The sequence below is a fragment of the Eptatretus burgeri genome, chromosome 10 (assembly GCF_056783735.1).
Source record: "Eptatretus burgeri isolate ZD-2024b chromosome 10, Ebu_testis_v1, whole genome shotgun sequence".
Classification (NCBI taxonomy): domain Eukaryota; kingdom Metazoa; phylum Chordata; class Myxini; order Myxiniformes; family Myxinidae; genus Eptatretus; species Eptatretus burgeri.
The window spans coordinates 105510184-105532982 of record NC_140970.1 but is presented as its reverse complement, the minus strand read 5'-3'; the positions used below and the strand labels follow the sequence as shown (position 1 = coordinate 105532982).

Below are 22799 nucleotides of genomic sequence, written 5' to 3'. Positions count from 1 at the left end.
CCGTATCCGTGCTCAAACAAATATCACCGTTTGTGTGCAGAGACCTGGTAGTGGCCGAAAGGAACGTTCTTTGTTTATTTGCTCGGACCTGGTTGTGTGCACATCTGTGAAAAGGAGATCTGGGTCTTTGCGACGCTCGTCAATCAGCTTGTAAGTATAGACGGTTTGTGAGTATATCAGACTGCAGAAGACAATTTATTGAAGTGTGATTAATGAGAGAGGTGGTTACAAGGGCAGGAATAGTTGGAAAAGGGAAGTTCTTGAAGAATCACTCACACATGTTTTGACCCAGCTGGTAACATCAGCCTGAAATCTCAGACTGCGAAACCAACAGATCTTGGCAGTTAAGCCAGAAAATTTCTTTCCTACTTTTTTTTTAATTATTAGACCCACTCTATTATAACTTAAAAGTTTATAATAAAAGTTTATGAAAAATTAGGTATCTCCTGCTGATAAAATACACCTACATTTATCTTGTATTCAATATCTACTATAAATGGTGTGTGTGTGTGTGTGTGTGTGTGTGTGTGTGTGTGTGTGTGTGTGTGTGTGTGTGTGTGTGTGTGTGTGTGTGTGTGTGATGTTTTTTGTGGAGTTCTGCTGCAGCGTTCTGATGTCGAATGTGAGACATCAAAATGATCGTCATGATCTCCTGAGTTGATTGGGCTAATTAACTACAAATAACCGGCAATAATTCACATGTTTTAAACGCACACCATGTACATAAAGTTGTATCGGACAGCTTTTCGTCCTTCCACAGAATGGCATTCCATTTACAAAACAAATACAAATAATGATAACATTGCAACAAACACGAAATTAATTAAGACTAATAATATTGATAACAATAATAATAGTCTTATCGTTTGGCAATCCCTGTCCTGGTCCAAGCACATCTGGGCTTGGTGAAAGGCAAGCTCATGCTCAAGCAGTACAGCAGGTGGGTATGCAACAAGACTCTGAAGACCAATGAAAACTTGGTCCATTGGACTATCAGGCCCGCTAGTTATCTATAAAAGCGTTAAAATGGCATTCAGGGCATCCAAAAAACCAAGACATTTCTCGTACAAACACAAGACCACAAAGGCTCTCTGCATATTCTATAATTGAGAGTTTTTAAGAGTGTATTGTAAAAAGCATTTGGAGACAAAAAAAATCCCAGAATAAGAATGTTTTTAAAGAGAATGACTTGTTTTCAATAATTACATTATTGACTAGGTTTCATGATTTTGGAGTTATGGAAGAGACACACTGACACACACTGACATTTATTAGTACAGATAATAAGTTTATTTTTGATGTTTGAAAAGAGCAGTGCAATAAAAACAAAAAATCGGTGTGATTAAAATGAATTGTAAGTAAAACACCAAAAACTGAACAACTTTTTACGTTCAACAACCAAAAACTGAATGACTTTTAGGTTCCATCACGAAAAACGGAACGACTTTTTTTAGGTTCAGTAACCAAAAACTAAACGACTTTTTTTAGGTTCAATAACCAAAAACTGAACGACTTTTTTAGGTTCAATGACCAAAAACTGAATGACTTTTTCAGGTTCAATCACCAAAAACTGAACGAATTTTAGGTTCAATCACCAAAAACTGAATGACTTTTTTAGGTTCAATCACCAAAAACTGAACGACTTTTTTAGGTTCAATAACCAAAAACTGAAGACCTTTTTTTAGGTTCAACCATCAAAAACGGAATGACTTTTTAAAGTTCAATCACCAAAAACTGAATGACTTTTTTTAGGTTCAATAACCAAAAACTGAACAACTTTTTTAGGTTCAACCACCAAAAACTGAATGACTTTTTCAGGTTCAATAACCAAAAACTGAATGAGTTTTTTAGGTTCAACCACCAAAAACTGAATGAGTTTTTTTAGGTTCCATCACCAAAAACTGAATTACTTTTTTAGGTTCAATCACCAAAAACTGAACGACTTTTTTTAGGTTCAATAACCAAAAACTGAATGACTTTTTTTTTAGTTTCAACTACCAAAAACTGAACGATTTTTTTTTTATGTTCAATCACCAAAAACTGAATGACTTTTTTAGGTTCAATCACCAAAAACTGAACGATTTTTTTAGGTTCAGTAACCAAAAACTGAACGACTTTTTTAGGTTCAATAACCAAAAACTGAACCAGCTTTTTCGGTTCAATCACCAGAAAATGAATGACTTTTTTTAGGTTCAACCACCAAAAACTGAATAACTTTTTTAGGTTCAACCACCAAAAACTGAACGACTTTTTTTAAGGTTCAACCACCAAAAAACTGAACGACTTTTTTCGGTTCAACCACCAAAAACTGAATGACTTTTTTTTAGGTTCAACCATCAAAAACGGAATGACTTTTTTAAGTTCAATCACCAAAAACTGAACGACTTTTTTAGGTTCAATCACCAAAAACTGAACGACCTTTGTAGGTTCAATCACCAAAAACTGAACGACTTTTTTAGGTTCAATCACCAAAAACTGAACGACTTTTTTTAGGTTCAACCACCAAAAACTGAACGACTTTTTTCGGTTCAATCACCAAAAACTGAACGAATTTTTAAGGTTCAACCACCAAAAACTGAATGACTTTTTATGTTCAACCACCAAAAACTGAATTACTTTTTTAGGTTCCATCACCAAAAACTGAACGACTTTTTTAGGTTCAATCACCAAAAACTGAACGACTTTTTTTTAGGTTCAATCACCAAAAACTGAACGACCTTTGTAGGTTCAATCACCAAAAACTGAACGACTTTTTTAGGTTCAATCACCAAAAACTGAACGACTTTTTTTAGGTTCAACCACCAAAAACTGAACGACTTTTTTCGGTTCAATCACCAAAAACTGAACGAATTTTTAAGGTTCAACCACCAAAAACTGAATGACTTTTTATGTTCAACCACCAAAAACTGAATTACTTTTTTAGGTTCCATCACCAAAAACTGAACGACTTTTTTAGGTTCAATCACCAAAAACTGAACGACTTTTTTTTAGGTTCAATCACCAAAAACTGAACGACCTTTTTCGGTTCAATCACCAAAAACTGAATGACTTTTTTTAGGTTCAACCACCAAAAACTGAACGACTTTTTTTGGTTCAACCACCAAAAACTGAACGTTTTTTTTAGGTTCAACCACCAAAAACTGAATGACTTTTTTAGGTTCCATCACCAAAAACTGAACGAATTTTAGGTTCAATCACCAAAAACTGAATGACTTTTTTAGGTTCAATCACCAAAAACTGAACGACTTTTTTAGGTTCAATAACCAAAAACTGAAGGACTTTTTTTAGGTTCAACCATCAAAAACGGAATGACTCTTTAAAGTTCAATCACCAAAAACTGAATGACTTTTTTTTAGGTTTAACCACCAAAAACTGAATGACTTTTTTCAGGTTGAATAACCAAAAACTGAACGACTTTTTTAGGTTCAATAACCAAAAACTGAATGAGTTTTTTTAGGTTCCATCACCAAAAACTGAATGAGTTTTTTAGGTTCAATCACCAAAAACTGAACGACTTTTTTAGGTTCAATAACCAAACACTGAATGACTTTTTTTTAGTTTCAACTACCAAAAACTGAACGATTTTTTTATGTTCAACCACCAAAAACTGAATGACTATTTTAGGTTCCATCACCAAAAACTGAACGAATTTTAGGTTCAATCACCAAAAACTGAATGACTTTATGTTCAATCACCAAAAACTGAACGATTTTTTTTTAGGTTCAGTAACCAAAAACTGAACTAGCTTTTTCGGTTCAATCACCAAAAAATGAATGACTTTTTTTTAGGTTCAACCACCAAAAACTGAATAACTTTTTTAGGTTCAACCACCAAAAACTGAACGACTTTTTTAAGGTTCAACCACCAAAAAACTGAATGACTTTTTTTAGGTTCAACCATCAAAAACGGAATGACTTTTTTAAGTTCAATCACCAAAAACTGAACGACTTTTTTAGGTTCAATAACCAAAAACTGAACGACTTTTTTAGGTTCAATCACCAAAAACTGAACGACCTTTGTAGGTTCAATCACCAAAAACTGAACGACTTTTTTAGGTTCAACCACCAAAAACTGAACGACTTTTTTCGGTTCAATCACCAAAAACTGAACGAATTTTTAAGGTTCAACCACCAAAAACTGAATGACTTTTTATGTTCAACCACCAAAAACTGAATTACTTTTTTAGGTTCCATCACCAAAAACTGAACGACTTTTTTAGGTTCAATCACCAAAAACTGAATGACTTTTTTAGGTTCAATCACAAAAACTGAACGACTTTTTTTAGGTTCAACCACCAAAAACTGAACGACTTTTTTTCGGTTCAACCATCAAAAACTGAAAGACTTTTTTTAGGTTCAACCATCAAAAACTGAACGAATTTTTAAGGTTCAACCACCAAAAACTGAATGACTTTTTATGTTCAACCACCAAAAACTGAATGACTTTTTTTTTAGGTTCAACCATCAAAAACTGAACGACCTTTTTCGGTTCAATCACCAAAATCTGAACGACATTTTTAGGTTCAATCACCAAAAACTGAACGACTTTTTTAGGTTCAATCACCAAAAACTGAACGACTTTTTTAGGTTCAACCACCAAAAACTGAACGACTTTTTATGTTCAACCAACCATTATGGCTTGATTTCCAATCATCAATTTGGTTTCAGACCAGGTCACTCTACCCTAGATATGCTGCTACTGCTCTCCCATCAATGGATGGAGGTCCTCAATGCCAGACAGGAAATCCGAGCCGTATCCCTGGACATATCACGTGCTTTTGACACAGTCTGGCACCCTGCCCTACTCACCAAACTCTCTGCCCATGGTATTCAAGGCCATCTCCACTCATGGCTCGCAGACTTCCTCTCCTGTCGCAGTCAACGTGTGGCCCGAAATGGAGTTCTTTCATCCCCTCTTCCTGTGCAGGCTGGAGTTCCTCAAGGTAGCGTTCTGGGCCCTGTTCTTTTTCTGGTTTTCATCAATGATCTCTCGGACTCTCTGGAAAATCCTCTATTTCTCTTTGCCGATGACTCAACCCTCTGCCGTACCATCTGTCATCCCTCAGACCGGCAAGCAGCAGCTTCTTCGCTCACTGCAGATCTGGATAAAATCACAAACTGGTCCAACACGTGGAACATGTCTTTCAATCCAGACAAATCTCACACTCTCACTATGTCTCTTCGAAAGGACCGTTTACAAAACCCCCCATCCACTTTCTCAACAATCCTCTGGAAGAAGTCTTTTCTTTCAAGCTTCTGGGTCTCACGATCTGCCATGACCTTTCCTGGGAAAGTCACATTTCCAACCTTGCCTCAAAAGCCAGTCGCCGACTGGGAATCCTCCGTCGTGCAAAGTCCTTCCTCGGCCCTCTTGAGCTCCTGACCACTTACAAAGCTTTTGTCCGTAGCCTGATGGAGTACTGCTCTCCCCTCTGGGCTGGTGCTCCTGCCTCCCACCTTTCTCGACTTCACGCTGTCGAAACCAGGGCTTTTAAGATCATTGGCATCTCCCGCAATGAAGCTGAGTCTTTGGGCCTCTCACTCAATCACCGCAGGTTGGTCGGTGGTCTTTCTGTCTTCTACCGACTCCTCTCCAGCCTTGCCCCCTGCTCTCTCTGCGATTTGTCCCAACCACATTTCCACAGGGCGCTCAAGGTCCGCCAACAACCCCCTTCTGGTAAAACTACCAAAATCACGAATCACTGCTCATCTTCACTCTTTCATTCCTCTTTTTCCCGCCTTTGGAATAAACTTCCTCACTCTATTCTTTCCCATTCTTCCCTTCAGGCTTTCAAAACAGCTGTTCACCACCACCTCTTATCTTCCCCCATCCAAATCCTCGATCTTTTCTACCCCCGATAATCCACCCAAGCCCACTTCCTTCAATTCTCCTGCTTTCCTTCCTGAAAGTCCCTTTAATGTCCATCTTCCCCTCGCCATGTTCCCCGTCCCATCCCCATCCCTCTCCCTTCCACAGTTCACCTGTGTCTGTTCCCCAATGTTTTGTCCCTTCCACTCCCGCCCCTCTTGTCTCATGCCTCCTTGCTGTGAGTTGTGTGTTAGCTCTCATACGAGCCTCGACCAAGGTATACAAAAAAAAATAAAAAATAAAAAAAAATAAAAAAAAAAACCCACCAAAAACTGAATGACTTTTTTTAGGTTCAACCATCAAAAACTGAACGACCTTTTTCGGTTCAATCACCAAAAACTGAACGACTTTTTTAGGTTCAATCACCAAAAACTGAACGACTTTTTTAGATTCAACCACCAAAAACTGAACGACTTTTTTAGGTTCAACCATCAAAAACTGAACGATTTTTTAGGTTCAACCACCAAAAACTGAATGACTTTTTATGTTCAACCACCAAAAACTGAATGACCTTTTTAGTTTTTTGTTTAGCTCACCTGGACTTTTAGTCCGGTGAGCTTATACGACTGAGCAGTCCGTAAACTTCAGTCATTATTGCTTGAAGAAAACACAATTTTGATGAAACTTGGTCAAGAGCTTCATATCTGATGCATAATTAACGAAGGTGTAATGACTGCATCAAATTCTGCACTCATTAAGGGGGTGTTTGACCCCTCCCCAAAATTGGTATTTGCTCTCGCCTCCGAAACCACACACAAGATTTCAACGAAACTTGACCACAACCTTCATCAACCATGATGTTCCGAAGTGCATCAACCGCATCAAAATCTTCACTCATTAAAGGGGTCTACGGAATAGGGGGTGGTTGTTTTTGACCCCCCAAAATAGGTATTTGCTCTCTTTTCCGAAACTACACACATCATTTCCATGAAACTTGACCACAACCTTTATCACCCATGATGTACCAAAGTTTGTTCACGGCATTAAAAAAAATTGGGGTCTGAGGAGTTTTCGGAGGGAGTTTACTGGGGGAAGGAGTTGTCCCCCTAAAGAGGTATTTGCTTTCTTCTCAGAAACGACACACTCATTTCGATGAAACTTGTCCACAACCTTCATCACTCATGGTGCACCGAAGTTTGTTCACCCCATTAAAAAATAAATCGTGGTCTTTGGGGGTCTATGGAGGAGAGGGGGTGCCCCCCAAAGTATGCATTTCCTTTCTTCTCAGAAACGACAGCACACACACAATTCCGATGAAACTTGACAACAACTTTTATCATTCGTGATGTACCAAAGTTTGTTCACGGCATTAAAAAAAAGTATCCATAGGTGTTTACTTTCTTCGCGGTGACATATTTTATGGGTCATCCATGTCTACCAGTGGTTCCCTGGTTATCTTATTCAGCCGCTACCAGGTGAGCACCTCGGGGTATTGCCCTTATGTTTTAAACACATTTTGATGGTTAAATGTTGCTTTTCTTAATGGTTTGACATGTGCAAAAACGTACCATATCGTGATTTATTTCAAACATATAATAGAATTACATGCATTTACTGTGGATTGTTACATGCTACCTTCATAACCACGAAACAAGTGTTTCTTGAGTGTTCCAAAGGGTAGCACAGCAGACAATAAAAACGATTACTTTTAACTTTTCAATCAATTGAGAACTAACCAGTTGAACCAGCGACATACAACGGAAGGACTTTAACATGCAATTTATTTTATATCCACTGTTAACGTGCGCTGATATCGATCAGTAAGAATGCAATTACAGTTCAATCACGTATCATCAGGACCTGTAAACTTCCACACAGGAAGGTACAAGTCACGGTCAGTGCTTTATCAAATCAAAGTTACACACACATATTTTTCAATGCAGTTTCAATTACTTCAACCACTCTTTACAAAGGAAATTACTCTCTTGACAATTCACGTGTTAATACACCCCCTTTTACGAGGATTGGTGCGGTGAACCAACGTTAAGATCTTGCAGTGTCCGAACGTGCAAATAAACCTCTTGCCGTGTCAAACAGGCGTGTAGATCTGTGAACCTTTTGCCGTGTGTAGTTTTGCCGTGTAGATGAAGCAAATATGAACATGAATGGTCGTGCAGAAACTAACCTTTGTGGATTAGCGGTCAGCTATGAGTGTAGAGCGTGCGAGCCCCACAGGGATGGTCCTGCAGTTTGGATCTCACCACGTCTCTAGCCGAACCACAAGAAGGCGCGAGGTGGTAGGAGGGCTTTCTTTTTATATTTTCTAACAATATATTATACACATTAAGATTTCCCAAATATGTATGCATTTCATTGGGATACATTGGCCTTTGCATTCAACCACACATTCCGACCCAGGTCCCATAATCCTCTCATTACAACAGTCGAGAGGGGAAGTTTTATTCAAATCAGCATTAAATTTTTATGGGGTGGGGAGTTATTTCCGAGCATACATGTACTTACAAAATCGATGTTGGGTCAAGTGTTTGTTCTGTTGGGAAAGCTCTTTGATGTAACCTATCGAGTGATGTACCTGGTTTGGTAAGGTAGCTTCTGCCAGAATGGCGAAAGGGACTGCTAATCTTCCATGCGCTATTGAAAACACATAATTCCAAATATGTGTCTGGTACTCCAATGAAATAGAAAAAAATTCAATTTTACCCCCAAGATGGGGGACGGTTGGGGGAGGGGTCAACAGACAGATCCTGCACCCTGAGGGTATTACCTACAGAAATATACTACTCGCATAAATTCCCCTTTTCAGGTGACAACCTACCTCCATCTACACCTGCCTCGTTTTCACCTTATCTGATCACTTGACTTGCTATTGACAGGATGTACTCCACTCTTCATCCTTTTTTGTATCCATCATCGAGGCTCATGGAAGAGCTCGCAAACTGAACGGTTCACGATGGAACAGACAAAAACAGGATGCAAAACACTCGTTTTTTTTTTTTGTATACCAAGTCGAGGCTCGTGTAAGAGCAAATACGCAGAAACGTATAACAAGGCAGGAGACAAGAGGGACGGGAGGGAGAGTGAAGCACAAAATAGTGGGGAAGAGAGACAGTAGGAGATCTGTGGAAGGGAGAGGGATGGGGGCATGATACACAGGGTTAAGAAGATGGTACTACAGGGATTTTCAGGAAGGATAAACGGGGAGTTTGAAGGAGGTGGGTTTGGGGTGGATTAACGGGGGTTGAAAAGATCGAGGATTTGGATGGGGGAAGATATGAGATGGTGGTGAACAGCTCTTTTGAAGACTCGGAGGGAGGAGTGGGATTGAAGATAGTGTGGGAATTTGTTCCAGAGGTGGGGAAAAGGAGACATGAAAAAGTGAAGTTGAGCAGTGATTCTTGATTTTGGTAGTTTCACCAGAAGGGGGTTTTGGCGGACCTTGAGCGCCCTGAGGAATCATCGTGGGAGATACCACTAATCCTAATAGTCTTGTTTTCTACAGCGTGAAGTCGAATTAGGTTTAACGCAGGAACACCATCCCAGAGGGGGAAGCAGTACTCCATCAGGCTGTGGATGAAAGCTTTGTAAGTACAAGACATGCATGGAGAAGGAAGCTTCAAGGAGGAAAAACTGGAGAATTAGAAGGGATTTGGGTTTGGATAGATTTGGGAGGGTAGAAGAGATCATGATTTCAGATTGGTGTGATGTGAGATGGCAGTGAGCAGCTATGTTGAAGATCTGGAGGGAAGAATGAGATTGAAGAGGATGTGGAAGCTCATTTCATAGCCGGGAAGAAGGAGGAACAAGTGAGGATTTGAGCAGTGATCCTGAATTTGGGTAGTTTTACCAGAAGAGAGTTCATGGTGGACCATCTGAGCCTTGCACAAACCTGGGGGGAGGAGGGGGGCAAGCATGGAAAGTGCTGAGCATGCAAGACCAGAAAGGAGGTGGTAGAAGACAGAGAGACCACTGACCTGTCTGCGATGGTGAAGTGATAAGCCCATAGATTCAGCTTCAGCGCAGGACATTCCAATGATCTTGAAGGCTTTGTTTTCACTGCATCAAGCTGATCAAGATGTAAAGCAGGGGAACCAGCTCAGGTGACAGTAGTACTCCATGAAGCTGCAGATGAAGGCCTTGTCGGTAGACAGGAGTTCAGATGTGCCAAGGAAGGACTTTGTAAGATAGAGGATGCCCAGTTGACGGCTGGCTTTCAAGTCCAACATTGAACACGTTGGCTTTGTTGTTCAGCTTTCCATGAACATCCAACACGTTGGCTTTGTTATTCAGCTTTCCATGAACTTAGCCATTGCTATACAAAACGTTAAGCTGGATTATACAAGAAATGCATGCCACCTCGCCCCATCTTTACCTCCGCCACCGAAAGTGGAAGGAGGTTGTGTTTTCACGTTTGTTTGTCTGTTTGTTTGTGTGCAGGATATCTCAAAAATATGTGGATGGATATGTATGAAATTTGGTGGAGAGGTTGGATGTGTGACCAGGAAGAATGATTCAATTTTGGTGAAGATCCGGATCTAGCGACTAGAATTTTTAGTCATTCTTCACCATTGAGAGAGGGGGCTAAACTGAGATGTAGCACGGTATCTCAAAAAGTTGCGGACAGAGTCGGCCATAAACTTGGTGGATATGTTGCGTGTGTGACAAGGAAGAGTGATTCTATTTTGGTGAAAATCCGAATCTGGATCCGGATCTGAGAATTTTTAAAGTGATTCTTCACCATTGAGAGATAGTAATAAACTCATATACAGCACGATATCTCAAAAAGTTGTAGACGAAATCAGATGAAACTTGGTGGACACGTTAGGTATGTGACAAGGAAGAATTGATTCCATTTTGGTGAAGTCCGGATCCGGATCTGGATATGAGAATTATTTAAATTTTTTAAGTGATTCTTCACCATTGAGAGATAGGGCTCAAAAACGATTATATTGCATGTAATTTCCGAAATGTATTGGGCCTGATATGTTCCCATGGATCAGACATTACGTGGCGGAGGTATGCGCTCTAGCGGGTGCTCTTCTAGTTTTTAAAGTGATTCTTCAACATTGAGAGATCGGGCTAAAAACGATATATAACATGATATTTCAAAAATGTATTGGGCCCGATATGTTCTCGTGGATCAGGCATTACGTGGTGGAAGTACGCGCTCCACCGAGTGCCCTTCGAGTTACCCTCGCCAAAGGAAGAGGGTATTACATTTGGGTCCATTTGTTTGTTTGTACGCACCGAACTTTCCTGTTTTTCTCCGCAGCTGTTTCTCACATTGAGATGAAATTGGCACCAGAGTTGCGACTACTCGTGTAGAACGATTTAATCATAATTATGACGTCATAGGTCACGTGGTGTGTCAGCCATGTTGGAAAAATGGAAAAACTTTGGACCTTTATCTCTGAAACCACACCAAGGAAAAAAAAAAAAAGGAAACTTGGCACATAGCTGGGGAATCGGTGTGATGTTTTTTAATGACATCATAGGTGACTGTTATGACGTCACAAATTGCATATCTAGAATGCCACATCTGATCTGTATGAAAAATTTTGAGGGTCATCTTGGGATAAAATGGTCTGCAGACAAGTTTTTGATGATGTCATCGGTCACATGATTCGGCAGCCATATTGTTTTTTTTTTCAAAATCCTTCAAAAATCTTCTTCTCTGAAGTGGCTAAACAGATCGAGGTGAAATCTTACACTTATTACCGCCTATCCATGAGGAACAAAAGGTTCACAAATATGGCATCATCGGTCACATGGTTGTGCAGCCATATTGGATTTACCATAAAACCGATGAAAATCTTCTTCTCCAGAACGGCTGGACAGATCGAGGGGAAATTTCACACAAATGTTCCCCAAGCCTTGGGGGGGTACAAGGTTGTTGTGGAATAATTGATAGGTCACATGGTTTGACAGCCATATTGGAGTGCAGAAAAATATTCAATAATGGTTTCTCTGGAACGGCTTTATCAATTGATATGAAACTCAGCAATTATGATATAGTCGTGATGGGGAATACACGTTTTAAATTTCAACCTGATTGGACACATGGTCTGGCAGCCAGAATTATTTAATATTTTTGATCTGGGATCTTTTTTATTTTTATTTTTATTTTTGAATATGGCTCACTTGGCTGCACCTGGATTGGTTTGAGGGTAGAGGAGTCGCAGCTGAAATATGAATCCTATCCAGGTTCCTCCTGATGACTTCATCTTTGCTTTTTGCTTGTTGGGGTTCCTTCTGATTACTCCAATGCAGGACTTGTATCTATTTGGTCTTCCATTTGATTTGAATTGAAGTTATTTTAATCCTATTCTAAATTCAGTTGAATATTAATGAAAAACGTTATGGGTCAGAGTCAGGTGTCCGATCAAAGTGGGGCGTCTTGGTACCCGGTCATCACTGCCAGCAGCGATAAAGTGGCTGTTCTAATTATGTCTCATTAATTCCATAACACATGAGTAGACAAATACCACACAAATTACACCACATAAAACTACACAAGCATCATCACACCACACACCACACAAGACAAGTCCTGGCGAGGGTCTGCAATCTCCGGTTGCTCTTTTTCTTGTTTTATGTTTATTTTTATATATATTTTTTATTGAGGGTAATCTGATCGATTTCCACTTTCCCCTGTCATTCTCCTTGCATCCATACCTGCTGTCAGCTCATCTCTTGTCATCGATGTTGATAATAATCAATGAAGACTTGAAAAGTTGCTGTGTTGAAAATTTCTGCATTCTGCCTATTTTTTCATCCTCAGGTATAACATTGGAAACCTGGTGGACATGTCCAGCAAATACAAATTGCTCTGGCGGACGCCGCTTGCTACTCTGCAAGTGCTAACAGGTAGCCACAGAGATGATAAACACCTGTTTTCGTTATGTCCATCTTTGCATCATCAAGCAATGAATTTCACATTAAATGCATGAAAAAAGTATTTGCTTTTGAGTCGATTTTATGTTTTAATCACAGTAATGTAACTGACCCGATATAACTGTAACGAAGCCTTCATTGCTTCTACAAGGTCAAATATAGATGCTGAGGATTCTTTATCTGTGGCATTGAATACATTCTCTGGCAATGCCATGTAGGAAATGAGCCAAAGGGGTTGGTCGGTATCAGCCAGAGGGAGCAAGGTTACTAGTGTCACTGGAGATGGAAAATATCTGATAGCAGTGTGTAGCTCTTTTCCTTCTCTGTCTGGCCACAGGTGGACTCCATTCAATTTGTAGAGACCTCTCAAGGATGATCAAAGGAAATTGGATACACCTGAGCTCAATTTGGAGTGTCATAGCAAAGGGGATAAATACTGATTGACGCAAAGACATTTCAGTTTTTGATTTTTATAATCCACTAGACGACCCAGGAACCCGTTGGGTTCGCGTTGTGACAGCGGTTGATAAAAAAAAATCATTTCCAAAAAAGAAAAAGAAAAAAAGATAGCTCCAGCGAACTATACTGCTGAGGTTGTTTGGATTGATCAAATAATCCCGAAGAGTACTTGACTGAATCGGGAATTGATTTTTTAATAATTTTTTCGTTGCCTGATTTGAATGAAACTTGATATTGCACGTCAATGTGAAAAAAAACAAAAACCGAGAAAAGAAAGTCGAATAAATTATTGTGCGTAATCTTCTAAACACAATTTTATTTATTCATGAACACAGAAGTATTAGATCAAAATGGCGATGTTTATTTCATGCTTAAAAATAAATCGTTCTTTGTCTATACTTAATGTTTGAGATTTTTAAATAAATCATTTCAGGAAAAAAAAGAAAAAAACATAGCTCCAGCAAACTATACCGCTGAGGTTGTTTGCATTGATCAAATTCTCTCAGAGTACTTGATTGAATCGGGAATTGATTTTTTAAATAATTTTTTTGTTGCCTGATTTTAACAAAACTTGAAACTGCACACCGCAGGAGAATTATGAGTAAGCTGGCACTAAAATTTTTGCGCTATATTGTACCGTTATGGCTGTATTTCGGGAACATACATACATACATAGATACAAGATGAGAGTTTTAGTAAGATATAAATGATAAGTATGTGCCAGTGTGTGTCTCCTCCATAACTCCAAAACCATGAAACCTATCAGCCTGAAACTTTGCATGCATGCTAATGTAACTCCAAGGCAGTGCATGACTGAAAATTGGGTGTTGGGGTAAAAAAAAATTGAACACAGTGTCGAGGCTCATATGAGAGCGAACACACAACGCGCAGCAAGGGGGGCATGAGACAAAAGGGGTGGGAGAGGGGAGGAGAAAACAGTGGGGAACAGAGACAAAAGGAAATCTGTGGAAGGGAAAGGGATGGGGTGGGGAACACGTGGTATACAAGATGGACATTACTGGGACTTTCAGGAAGGAAAGCAGGGAATTTGAAGGAGGTGGGTTTGGGGTGGATTAATGGGGATTGAAAAGATCGAGGATTTGGATAGGCGAAGATACGAGGTGGTGGTGAACAGCTGTTTTGAAGGCCTAGAGGGAAGAAAGGAATTGAATAGAGTGAGGGAATTTATTCCTAAGGTGGGGAAAAAGAGGAATGAAAGAGTGAAGGTGAGCAGTGATTTATGATTTTGGTAGTTTTACCAGAAGGGGGTTCTTGGCTGACCTTGAGCGACCTGCGGAAATATGGTGGGGACATTGCAGACAAAGCAATGGGGGGGGGGCGAGACCAGAGAGGAGATGGTAGAAGACAGAAAGACCACCGACCTGCCTGCGGTGAGAGAGTGAGAGGCCCAAAGACTCTGCCTCATCGCGGGAGATGTCAATGATCTAAAATGCCTTGGGTTCCACAGTGTGAAGCTGAGAAAGGTGAGCGGCAGCAGCACCAGCCCAGAGGGGAGAGCAGTACTCCATCAGGCTGCGGACGAAAGCTTTCTATGTGGTGAGGAGCTCAGGTGGTCCGAGGAAGGACTTTGCATGACGGAGGATTCCCAGTCGGCGACTGGCTTTGGAGGGGAGGTTGGAAATTTGGCTTTCCCAGGAAAGATCATGGCAGAGATTGATACCCAGAAGTTTGAAAGAAAGGACTTCTTTCAGAGGATTGTTGAGAAAGTAGATGGTAGGGGTTCCAAATGGTCCTTTCAGAGAGACATAGTGAGAGTGTGAGATTTGTCAGGATTGAAAGACACTTTCCATGTGTTAGACCAGCTGGTGGTTTTATCCAGATCTGCAAAGAGCGAAGAAGCCGTGGCTTGCCGGTCTGAGAGATGCAGATGGTACGACAGAGGGTGGAATCATCAGCAAAGATATAAAGAAGATTTTCCAGAGTTGGAGAGATCATTGTTGAAAAACAGAAAAAGAACAGGGCCCAGAACACTGCCTTGAGGAACTCCAGCCTGGACAGGAAGAGGGGATGAGAGACATGGTGGGGAAGAGGGATGAGAATGAAAACACTCCTTTTGAGGAGAATCGATGGCCTTGTTTAATTATATCCTTTATAAGACATATCCTCAGGAACCTCGCGAGGGTCTGAAGCCGCCTTGTTTTTTGGCCTGCTCAACCATGCCTTGACCTGGAACAGGCTGCAACGATTTCTTAACGATAGTTTTTTTTTTTTGCACTTTCCTCACTCATATTATCGAATACCTGTTCATCATCACCACAAATTGCTCTTTGCATTACTTTTGTAAGTGCTATCATTTTTAAATTAGGAGCTTGGAGCGGTTTCACCCATTATATGATGCAATTTTCCACGATCTACTCACAGACTAATTAAAGTATATCATCGAAATATTATTTCGGCTTTGAGGATGGGACACCATCAGGAGTAAAGAAGTGTCAAAATCTGGATTGAAATCTGATAACTTTAAAAAAAACTCGTAGATTACCCATCCCATGGATGGGTGGCAGAGGTGGTGGTGGTGGTTGTCTGTTCTGTGGTAGGCACATGATCGCACTGGACCAATCATGTTTGACGATGTACCTAACAACTAAACCTATATCCCTATTTACTTTAAGCAAGCAAGTCTATGTTCCCTCCTTCTCCATACATACACAAAAAAATGTGAAATTTCCAAAACATTAAGCTTATCTTTTTCTACTGTTTGGAGAATTATATTGAGTGAACAAAAAATTTAAGAATGTGCCATAATTTACCAGGTTCATTGAGCAACATGATTTAATGCATTCACTGCTTGACATCACCCCCTGTCCCCTCGAGGTACTGCTTATCCATCACTTCTACCTGATCTGTGTCTATATTTTCTGAGATTATGCTCGGTTCTCTTCAGGAAATCAAAGCAAATCTGGTGAAAAACGGATATTTTAAAGTAAAGTTATAACATTTGCACATACCGCGAACCGATGTACCACGTGATGCATGCACAGACGAGCAGGCAACGTGGTGGATTATCTGCAATGTTTATTTCACAGGTCATTAAACTTTGTGATCTCTCCAGGGTTGTTCTATGTTAAACAGCAACTCTTTTGTGGAGAAATTCATTATTTGAACAAATTCATTAAATTTCATGAACTGCTGCTGGCACAATAAAGATTGGCTTTAAAGTTAAAGGGGTCCTCTATGACTCTTCATTGCACAGCCGGCAAGCCACTGGCGTCCTCTGATGGCCTAAAGTGCGGACCCTGGCATGCAGCCATTAATACACAAATGTGAAAAAACCCCATCATAATCCACCATAAATGCTATAAAATTGACCCAACCATTTCAAATGAGTTTTCCAACGTGAAATATAAAAGGAACATCGCTACATCAATAGATGGCAGTGAGTTCACAAAAATTATTCTCGCAATATAGTTTGTGGATGCGGGGATTATGTGGATGCGGGACCTAATTGCAGCCATTGAAGAGTCCAGCAGACGGTGTGGCAGCTCTCACACTGATGTCTTATCAGCCAAAGTGGCCCCCTTCTAAAAATTCGTGAGGATCACTGCTCCAAGGTATGCAACCACAGCCTGGACAGCCTTTCTTGAGTCTCCATTTATCTTGAGTGCTTGAGCCACTTGTCGAGCACCCAACAGTCGAGAGCAGTACTGCACTACATCATTCTGAGCGAAGCATTCACTTACTGCAGACGCTTTTGGAGCACCATGGCGTTCAGAGCGAGTAGTTTGTGCCCAGTCGGCCTGAGCGAGTGGTTCATGCACCGTCATCCTCAGCGAGTAGTTCTTGCTCTGTCCTGAGCGAGTGATTCGTGTCCCGTCATCCTGAGTGAGTGGTTCATGCCCTGCCGTACTGAGTGAGTGGTTTGTGCCCTGTCATCCTGAGTGAGTGGTTCGTGCCCCATCATCCTGAGTAAGTGGTTCTTGCCCCGTCGTCCTGAGTGAGTGGTTTGTGCCCCGTCATCCTGAGTGAGTGGTTCATTCCCCACCATTCTGAGTGAGTAGTCCATGCCCCGAGCAAGTGGTTCGTGCCCTGTTGTTCTGAGCGAGTGGTTCGTGCCTCGTTGTCCTGTGCGAGTGGTTCATGCCCTGTCGTCCTGATCGAGTGGTTCATGTCATGTCATCCTGATCGAGTGGTTCATGCCCTGTCGTCCTTAGTGAGTGTTTCGTGCCCCGGCGTCCTGAGCGAGTGGTTCCCACATGCCTCCTTGCTCCTTCTCCCTCCTCTGTCTTTTCCGTGCCACAACTTCACTCTTTCCCCTTTCTCTATCCCCTACCTCTGTCCACCCCCTATCTCTCTTTCTCTCTTTCTCTCGTTCTCTTTCATTTCACTCCCCCACAGGTGACAAAGTATCTCGGCAAGCGCAGATCACACATTGTTGCAAGCACTGACTGGTCCTAATATCAAAACAATTTACTTTGTATCACCAAGTAGGAAATATTAATCAATACTCAAAACTTCTAATGCAAAAAACACAACTATCGTCCTGATTGATTAATTATTATTCGGGTTTTTCCTGCAGCTGTTATAATGATGCGCGGCAGGCTGTGTTGTCAGAGTACAACGACTGACAGAGAAAACAGTGCTATAAATGAACATTTGCACTATACTTGCCTGTTACCAACATAACAATGGCATGTTATCAGCAAGGGAAGCAAGCCTACCCATAATTTTGACAAGTTTAAAGGAACATCGATTTGGAAATCGCTCTGGCTGAACAGCATGTTAAATTACAAGATGGCTCTCGATGTGGTGAGATGACGCAAGATAGCGAACAACATTATGGGAAACATAAGTATACTTATTTCATAAACGGGATTAGAAAAACCACGAAACAAACATCAAATATGTAAATTTCAACGATCTTTAACAGCAGCAATTGTTTAAAGAAAAAAAAAACTTTCTATTTCTAAAATACTTCCAAATCTCTGGAAACCACAAATGATTCCTCGCGTGTCTGATATGCAGCCTTTTCTGTATTTGTAAACTCCTTCACACTCCCCTGCTAAATAGTGTGAAACCTGGCAACAATCATAATGTCGGCACAATGAAACCAACGGAATCATCTTTGTGTACCATATGGTAACTATCTAGTCCAATACGACAATTGGTCATAACAAAAATAATAATATTGAATCACAATTGCCAAGAAGAGCGTCGGATTCCAATTTCAGTTGTAAAAATTGCCGAGGATCGTATTTGGGGATCAGTGTATAAAATGGGGCACATACTTGTCAATAAATGTCAGATGAGATTGCAAGTGGTATCAAAATGTTGAGAAACGGCTCCTCGGACAAATTTATTGACGAGTGATGCTGTGTGTGTGTGTGTGTGTGTGTGTGTGTGTGTGTGTGTGTGTGTGTGTGTGTGTGTGTGTGTGTGTGTGTGTGTGTGTGTGTGTGTGTGTGTGTGTGTGTGTGTGTGTGTGATGTCTTTGAATAATTAAATGTAAAACAATATGATTGAAAAAAAAACTTCATTTTGAGTGGTTTTGTACCCTTATTTCTATCACATTTGAAAGTTCATTGTGGCCATTCTTTTTATGACACTGGTGCATAATTTTTATACCATTGTATGAGGAAATTTGGTGGACAGGTTGGGTTTGTAACAAGGATGAACTCATTAGATTTTGGTGAAGATCCGAATCCGGATCCAGCTACTAGAATTTTTAAGTGATTCTTCACTATTGAGAGATCAGACCAAAAACGATATATAGCACGATATCTCAAAAATTTATTTAGCCCGATATGTTCTCGTGGATCAGGTATTGTGTGGTGGAGGTATGCGCTCTACCGAGTGTCCTAGTTTTAAAATGTTTTTTTTCAACTTGTCTGTCATGCCATCTTATGCCATCTCGACTGTTTGTTGCTTCAATTCGCCTGTCTCGACAGGACTTTAGAAACCTTCCACATCATTGACATCCTTTGCCACTCTTAAAAGTCTGAAGGTTTCTTCTTGTCATATGGTTGGATTTACAGCCTTTTTCATCCAATTTCTGACCTTGCCTTCACTGTTCGTAACTTCACAACTCGAACCTCTCCCCAAACTTTTACACCTATTAAGTCTGATTTTTCTTTTTTATCTCTTGTCTATTTCCAAAGCAAGTGTTTTGGTTCACCCTCACTGGGATCTTTTAGACAACTGTTTTCAAAGTTTTGGAAGTGCTTTCCCTGCTCTTTATTGCACACAACTTAAAGGCAGTTCTTCACACCTCATCATAATTTTGTTTTTCAGTTTCCATCATTTTATGAAAAATGCACATTTAAGCAGCAAATGCAATGATAGTGCGTTTCTCAGCAATTTCTGTGGAGGAACCCTTGACTTGACAACAAAATGCATATTCATGCTACATGTTCCACAAGTAACCGGGAACCTCCAACATTGTGAGACAAAAGAAACACGACATAATAACGTTGGTTATAATGTTACAGAGCATGAAGAGTTGAACAAATAAAACTCATGGCAGTGGAACAACACTATAAAATGCCAGCAATTGTTGGGCTGGTTCTAATACCCAATGTCTTCTTGTGAAGGAACATGGTGTGATGAACAGGTTTCTTTACTTGCTCTGATCTTGAGAAACGAGTGCAAGTGTTGACATCAGCAGGGTGCAGGCAATCCCCATTTTGGCACAGCCAGACATTCCTCTTAATTGGTTAAACATGAGTTAGTTGTTCCGTTGAGCCAGGGTAAGTAAGACCATTTCAATTCCTGAAATGTCTTGGCGACAAGTGCACCTCTCTCTCAGCTTGGTTGTTTGGAGAAATGTTAGTTAGAGCTCCTTACATAGCATTACTTGCATTCTTGTGAGGTTTTTTTGCTTTTTTGTGTTTGTTGGTACTTGTAAACACAGCTCCGGGCCATTCAAACACCCGTGACTCCCTGCAAGGCGCTCCCAGTGGCCTCGATGATGATCTGGCACGACTGCGCGAGATCCAAAACCTGGCAGAGTCATTGGCCACACCACACCAGGTAAGGAGTCACGCATAACCTCTTTATCCCAACTGTTTGTAAAAAAATTCAAAAAAGTTATTCCAAAAGTATGTATACATAGCAGTGAATGTGGATATTTGGTGAAGGCTATTCACCTGTTTTTTGAGATAGTAATGGAAACATGATTGATGTCAGTAGTCACAGTATGGCTTCTCATGTAAACATTTCCACTCTTTGGCTGCAAAGCTTTTCACATAAGTTTTCAAACAATCTATTTTAGGTTTTTTATTCATTATGGATGCTGGGTCTTCCAGGCAAATTTCGAAGTCATTTCAGTTTGAAATGGAAAAAAATACTCCATTCACCGACAACAGCAAACGGTCAAAATACTCTTTCATTCCTTTCAAATGTAGAAAGTGGAAACAACAATAGGGCAGTCATTGTATTTTGGTGTGAATAAATTTAATGGTGTTATTAGCAGTCATTCAATTGTTAGTTGGATCCTTTCTTTTAATGCGCGTTTTTTTTTCTTTTTTTGTTTGTATCATTTGTGCAGATGAACAAGGACTTTAGGAAATCGTTTTTGTCTTTTGTGTTATTGATCATTTGGTGTTGTGCATCTAAGTGGATGTCACATGCATTGTTAAAATGAGCAAGTTGAGAATATACAAGGAAGTGCAAGAAAAAACTTCTTCCAAAAGTATGTATACATAGACAACGGTTTTAGGCCCAGCTTGGCAATCCTGTCATGGTATTTGACTGTGGGTGGATCGCTATCAAGACTATTCTTCTTGAACTCCTGGTATGCTTTCTCTCCCACTTCATGTGCCATTTGAATACCTTTTTTAACGTTGGGTGGAGCTTGTCTCCTAGTCAAGATGCTGACAGCTAGTCTCCCTGTCCAGATGTTGAACCCCACTTATTAGATTTATCCACCCGTGCTCCAGAATGTCAATGAAGGACTCGGTATCTGTGTGATCCTTTTGAATCCTGATTGAATGGAGATCTGAATGAGTAAACTTACTGCCAGTTTGATGCACCATGTCTTGCAGCTGCTGCAAGCAGTGAAATAGTACCACTTGACTGCAAGGTTTATATTGAACCCTTTCGTACCACCAGGATTTTGGGTGTCCTTATTTACAGTTTCCTCTGTTACCTGACTGCTGGGGTCCAAATGGACTTTGGGACTCGTGTTGCACTGTCAGTTAAAAGTTAGATGTTGTGGTATTTGTGAATAAGCATTCGTAAATGCCGATACATGATCGAGTAAAGTTGACGGTTACATGTTATAAGTTTGCTGTAGCACACATTGGTGAATTGTAATATAAACCGTTTGATGTCATACGAGCTAGCTTTGACTCTAGAAGGCAGTATTGTACTGTAAACTGTCTGGTGAGATTCGTGAAGGTGCTGGAACGTTCTATGACGAAACTTCCAAAATGGACGAGAATCGCTTTTGCTGGAAGGAACAGGATGGTTCTGTGTTACGATATAAACCCATGAGAGGGGGTAAAGTGAGACGGGTGACGTGTGACAAGACGTGTGTTTCCATCGTCCCTGTGCTCGATTTAACTCTGATGAGTGAACGAGGTATTAATTTCCAGAGCGGTTGTTAACATGTGGAGCAGATTATAATTTGGTTGATTGAAATTCATTAAGATTGTGTATCGGGAAAGAATTCCTTTGAGCTCCTCAATTATCCTGGATGGGCCAGTATTCGAGAGCGAACACTGCGACGAGACTCAATTGTTCAACAGCCATGGTGGATGAGGTGAACACGCGTGAGCTGAGTCGGCAGGACAGACACTCGGCGGAAACAACTCAACTTGGGAATTATTGTTGGACATTGCATTGTATGTAACGGTGAACTTCCTCATTTGACTTTGTGTCTGTTTATTTGAAATACAAGTTTCACAAATGTTACACTGTTGATGTGGTCATTGTGATGTCACTCAGAAGTCACAGACCTCAACTGACAAAGATCCATTCGAGTGGTAGCCGACCAGTACCATCGTTTATATTTGTGAAGTACAAACCTTGGATTGCAGTCATTGGAGAACAGGCTGGGTTCGGCACAACAAACACCAGACATGCACTAAAGGGAAGAAAATCCCAATGTGTGTATGCCCACTGACACACTGAAAAGCCACCATCTAGAAAATGGGTGTGGGCAGCTGGTTTGCTGATGGCCAGTTGTGTCATCTGTGCATAGTGGACAGAGAGATAGCAGGCATAATTGATGTTGCCATATGAAAAGGCCCATGGAATAACGGCATGAATGGAACTCATGTGCAACATACAGTCTTCCTCCCTGGATGCCCACAAAATTCCTAACATAATGTCCACCATGTCTACATATGACATTCAGAACATGGTCAGATCATCATTGCTGACAGCTCGCAGATTGTTGAGGAATGACTCAAAATATTGGAGAACTTGAGTGATGAGGTGGTTCTCCAATACAGGAGTGATGAGGTGGTTCTTCAATACAGAAGGGAGACTTGCTTCACTGATGTTTTCACACGCAGTCTTGATGCACTGGATTACTTCTTCCAAGCAAGCAAAGTCTGCTGGGTAGGTAACCTGCAAACACAGGATGAACTTCTTCCATGCTAACCAGAGGAGTGCATCATACACTAACTTGTGCAGTCTCACAGCGTGATTATACTGGC

At 40.6% G+C, this 22799-nt stretch overlaps 1 protein-coding gene across 2 annotated transcripts in view; it reads left to right on the top strand.

Annotated features, from left to right (window-relative positions):
- The window catches only part of LOC147019368 (rho guanine nucleotide exchange factor 17-like), a 223311-nt gene that overhangs the window by 91143 nt on the left and 109369 nt on the right, over positions 1–22799 (top strand). For both annotated transcript variants that reach the window (XM_085899824.1, XM_085899823.1), the window contains exons 8-10: positions 41–150; positions 12608–12693; positions 20048–20166. In XM_085899824.1, the coding sequence (XP_085755950.1) occupies positions 41–150; positions 12608–12693; positions 20048–20166 (315 nt within the window). The remainder of the gene's footprint in view (positions 1–40; positions 151–12607; positions 12694–20047; positions 20167–22799) is intronic.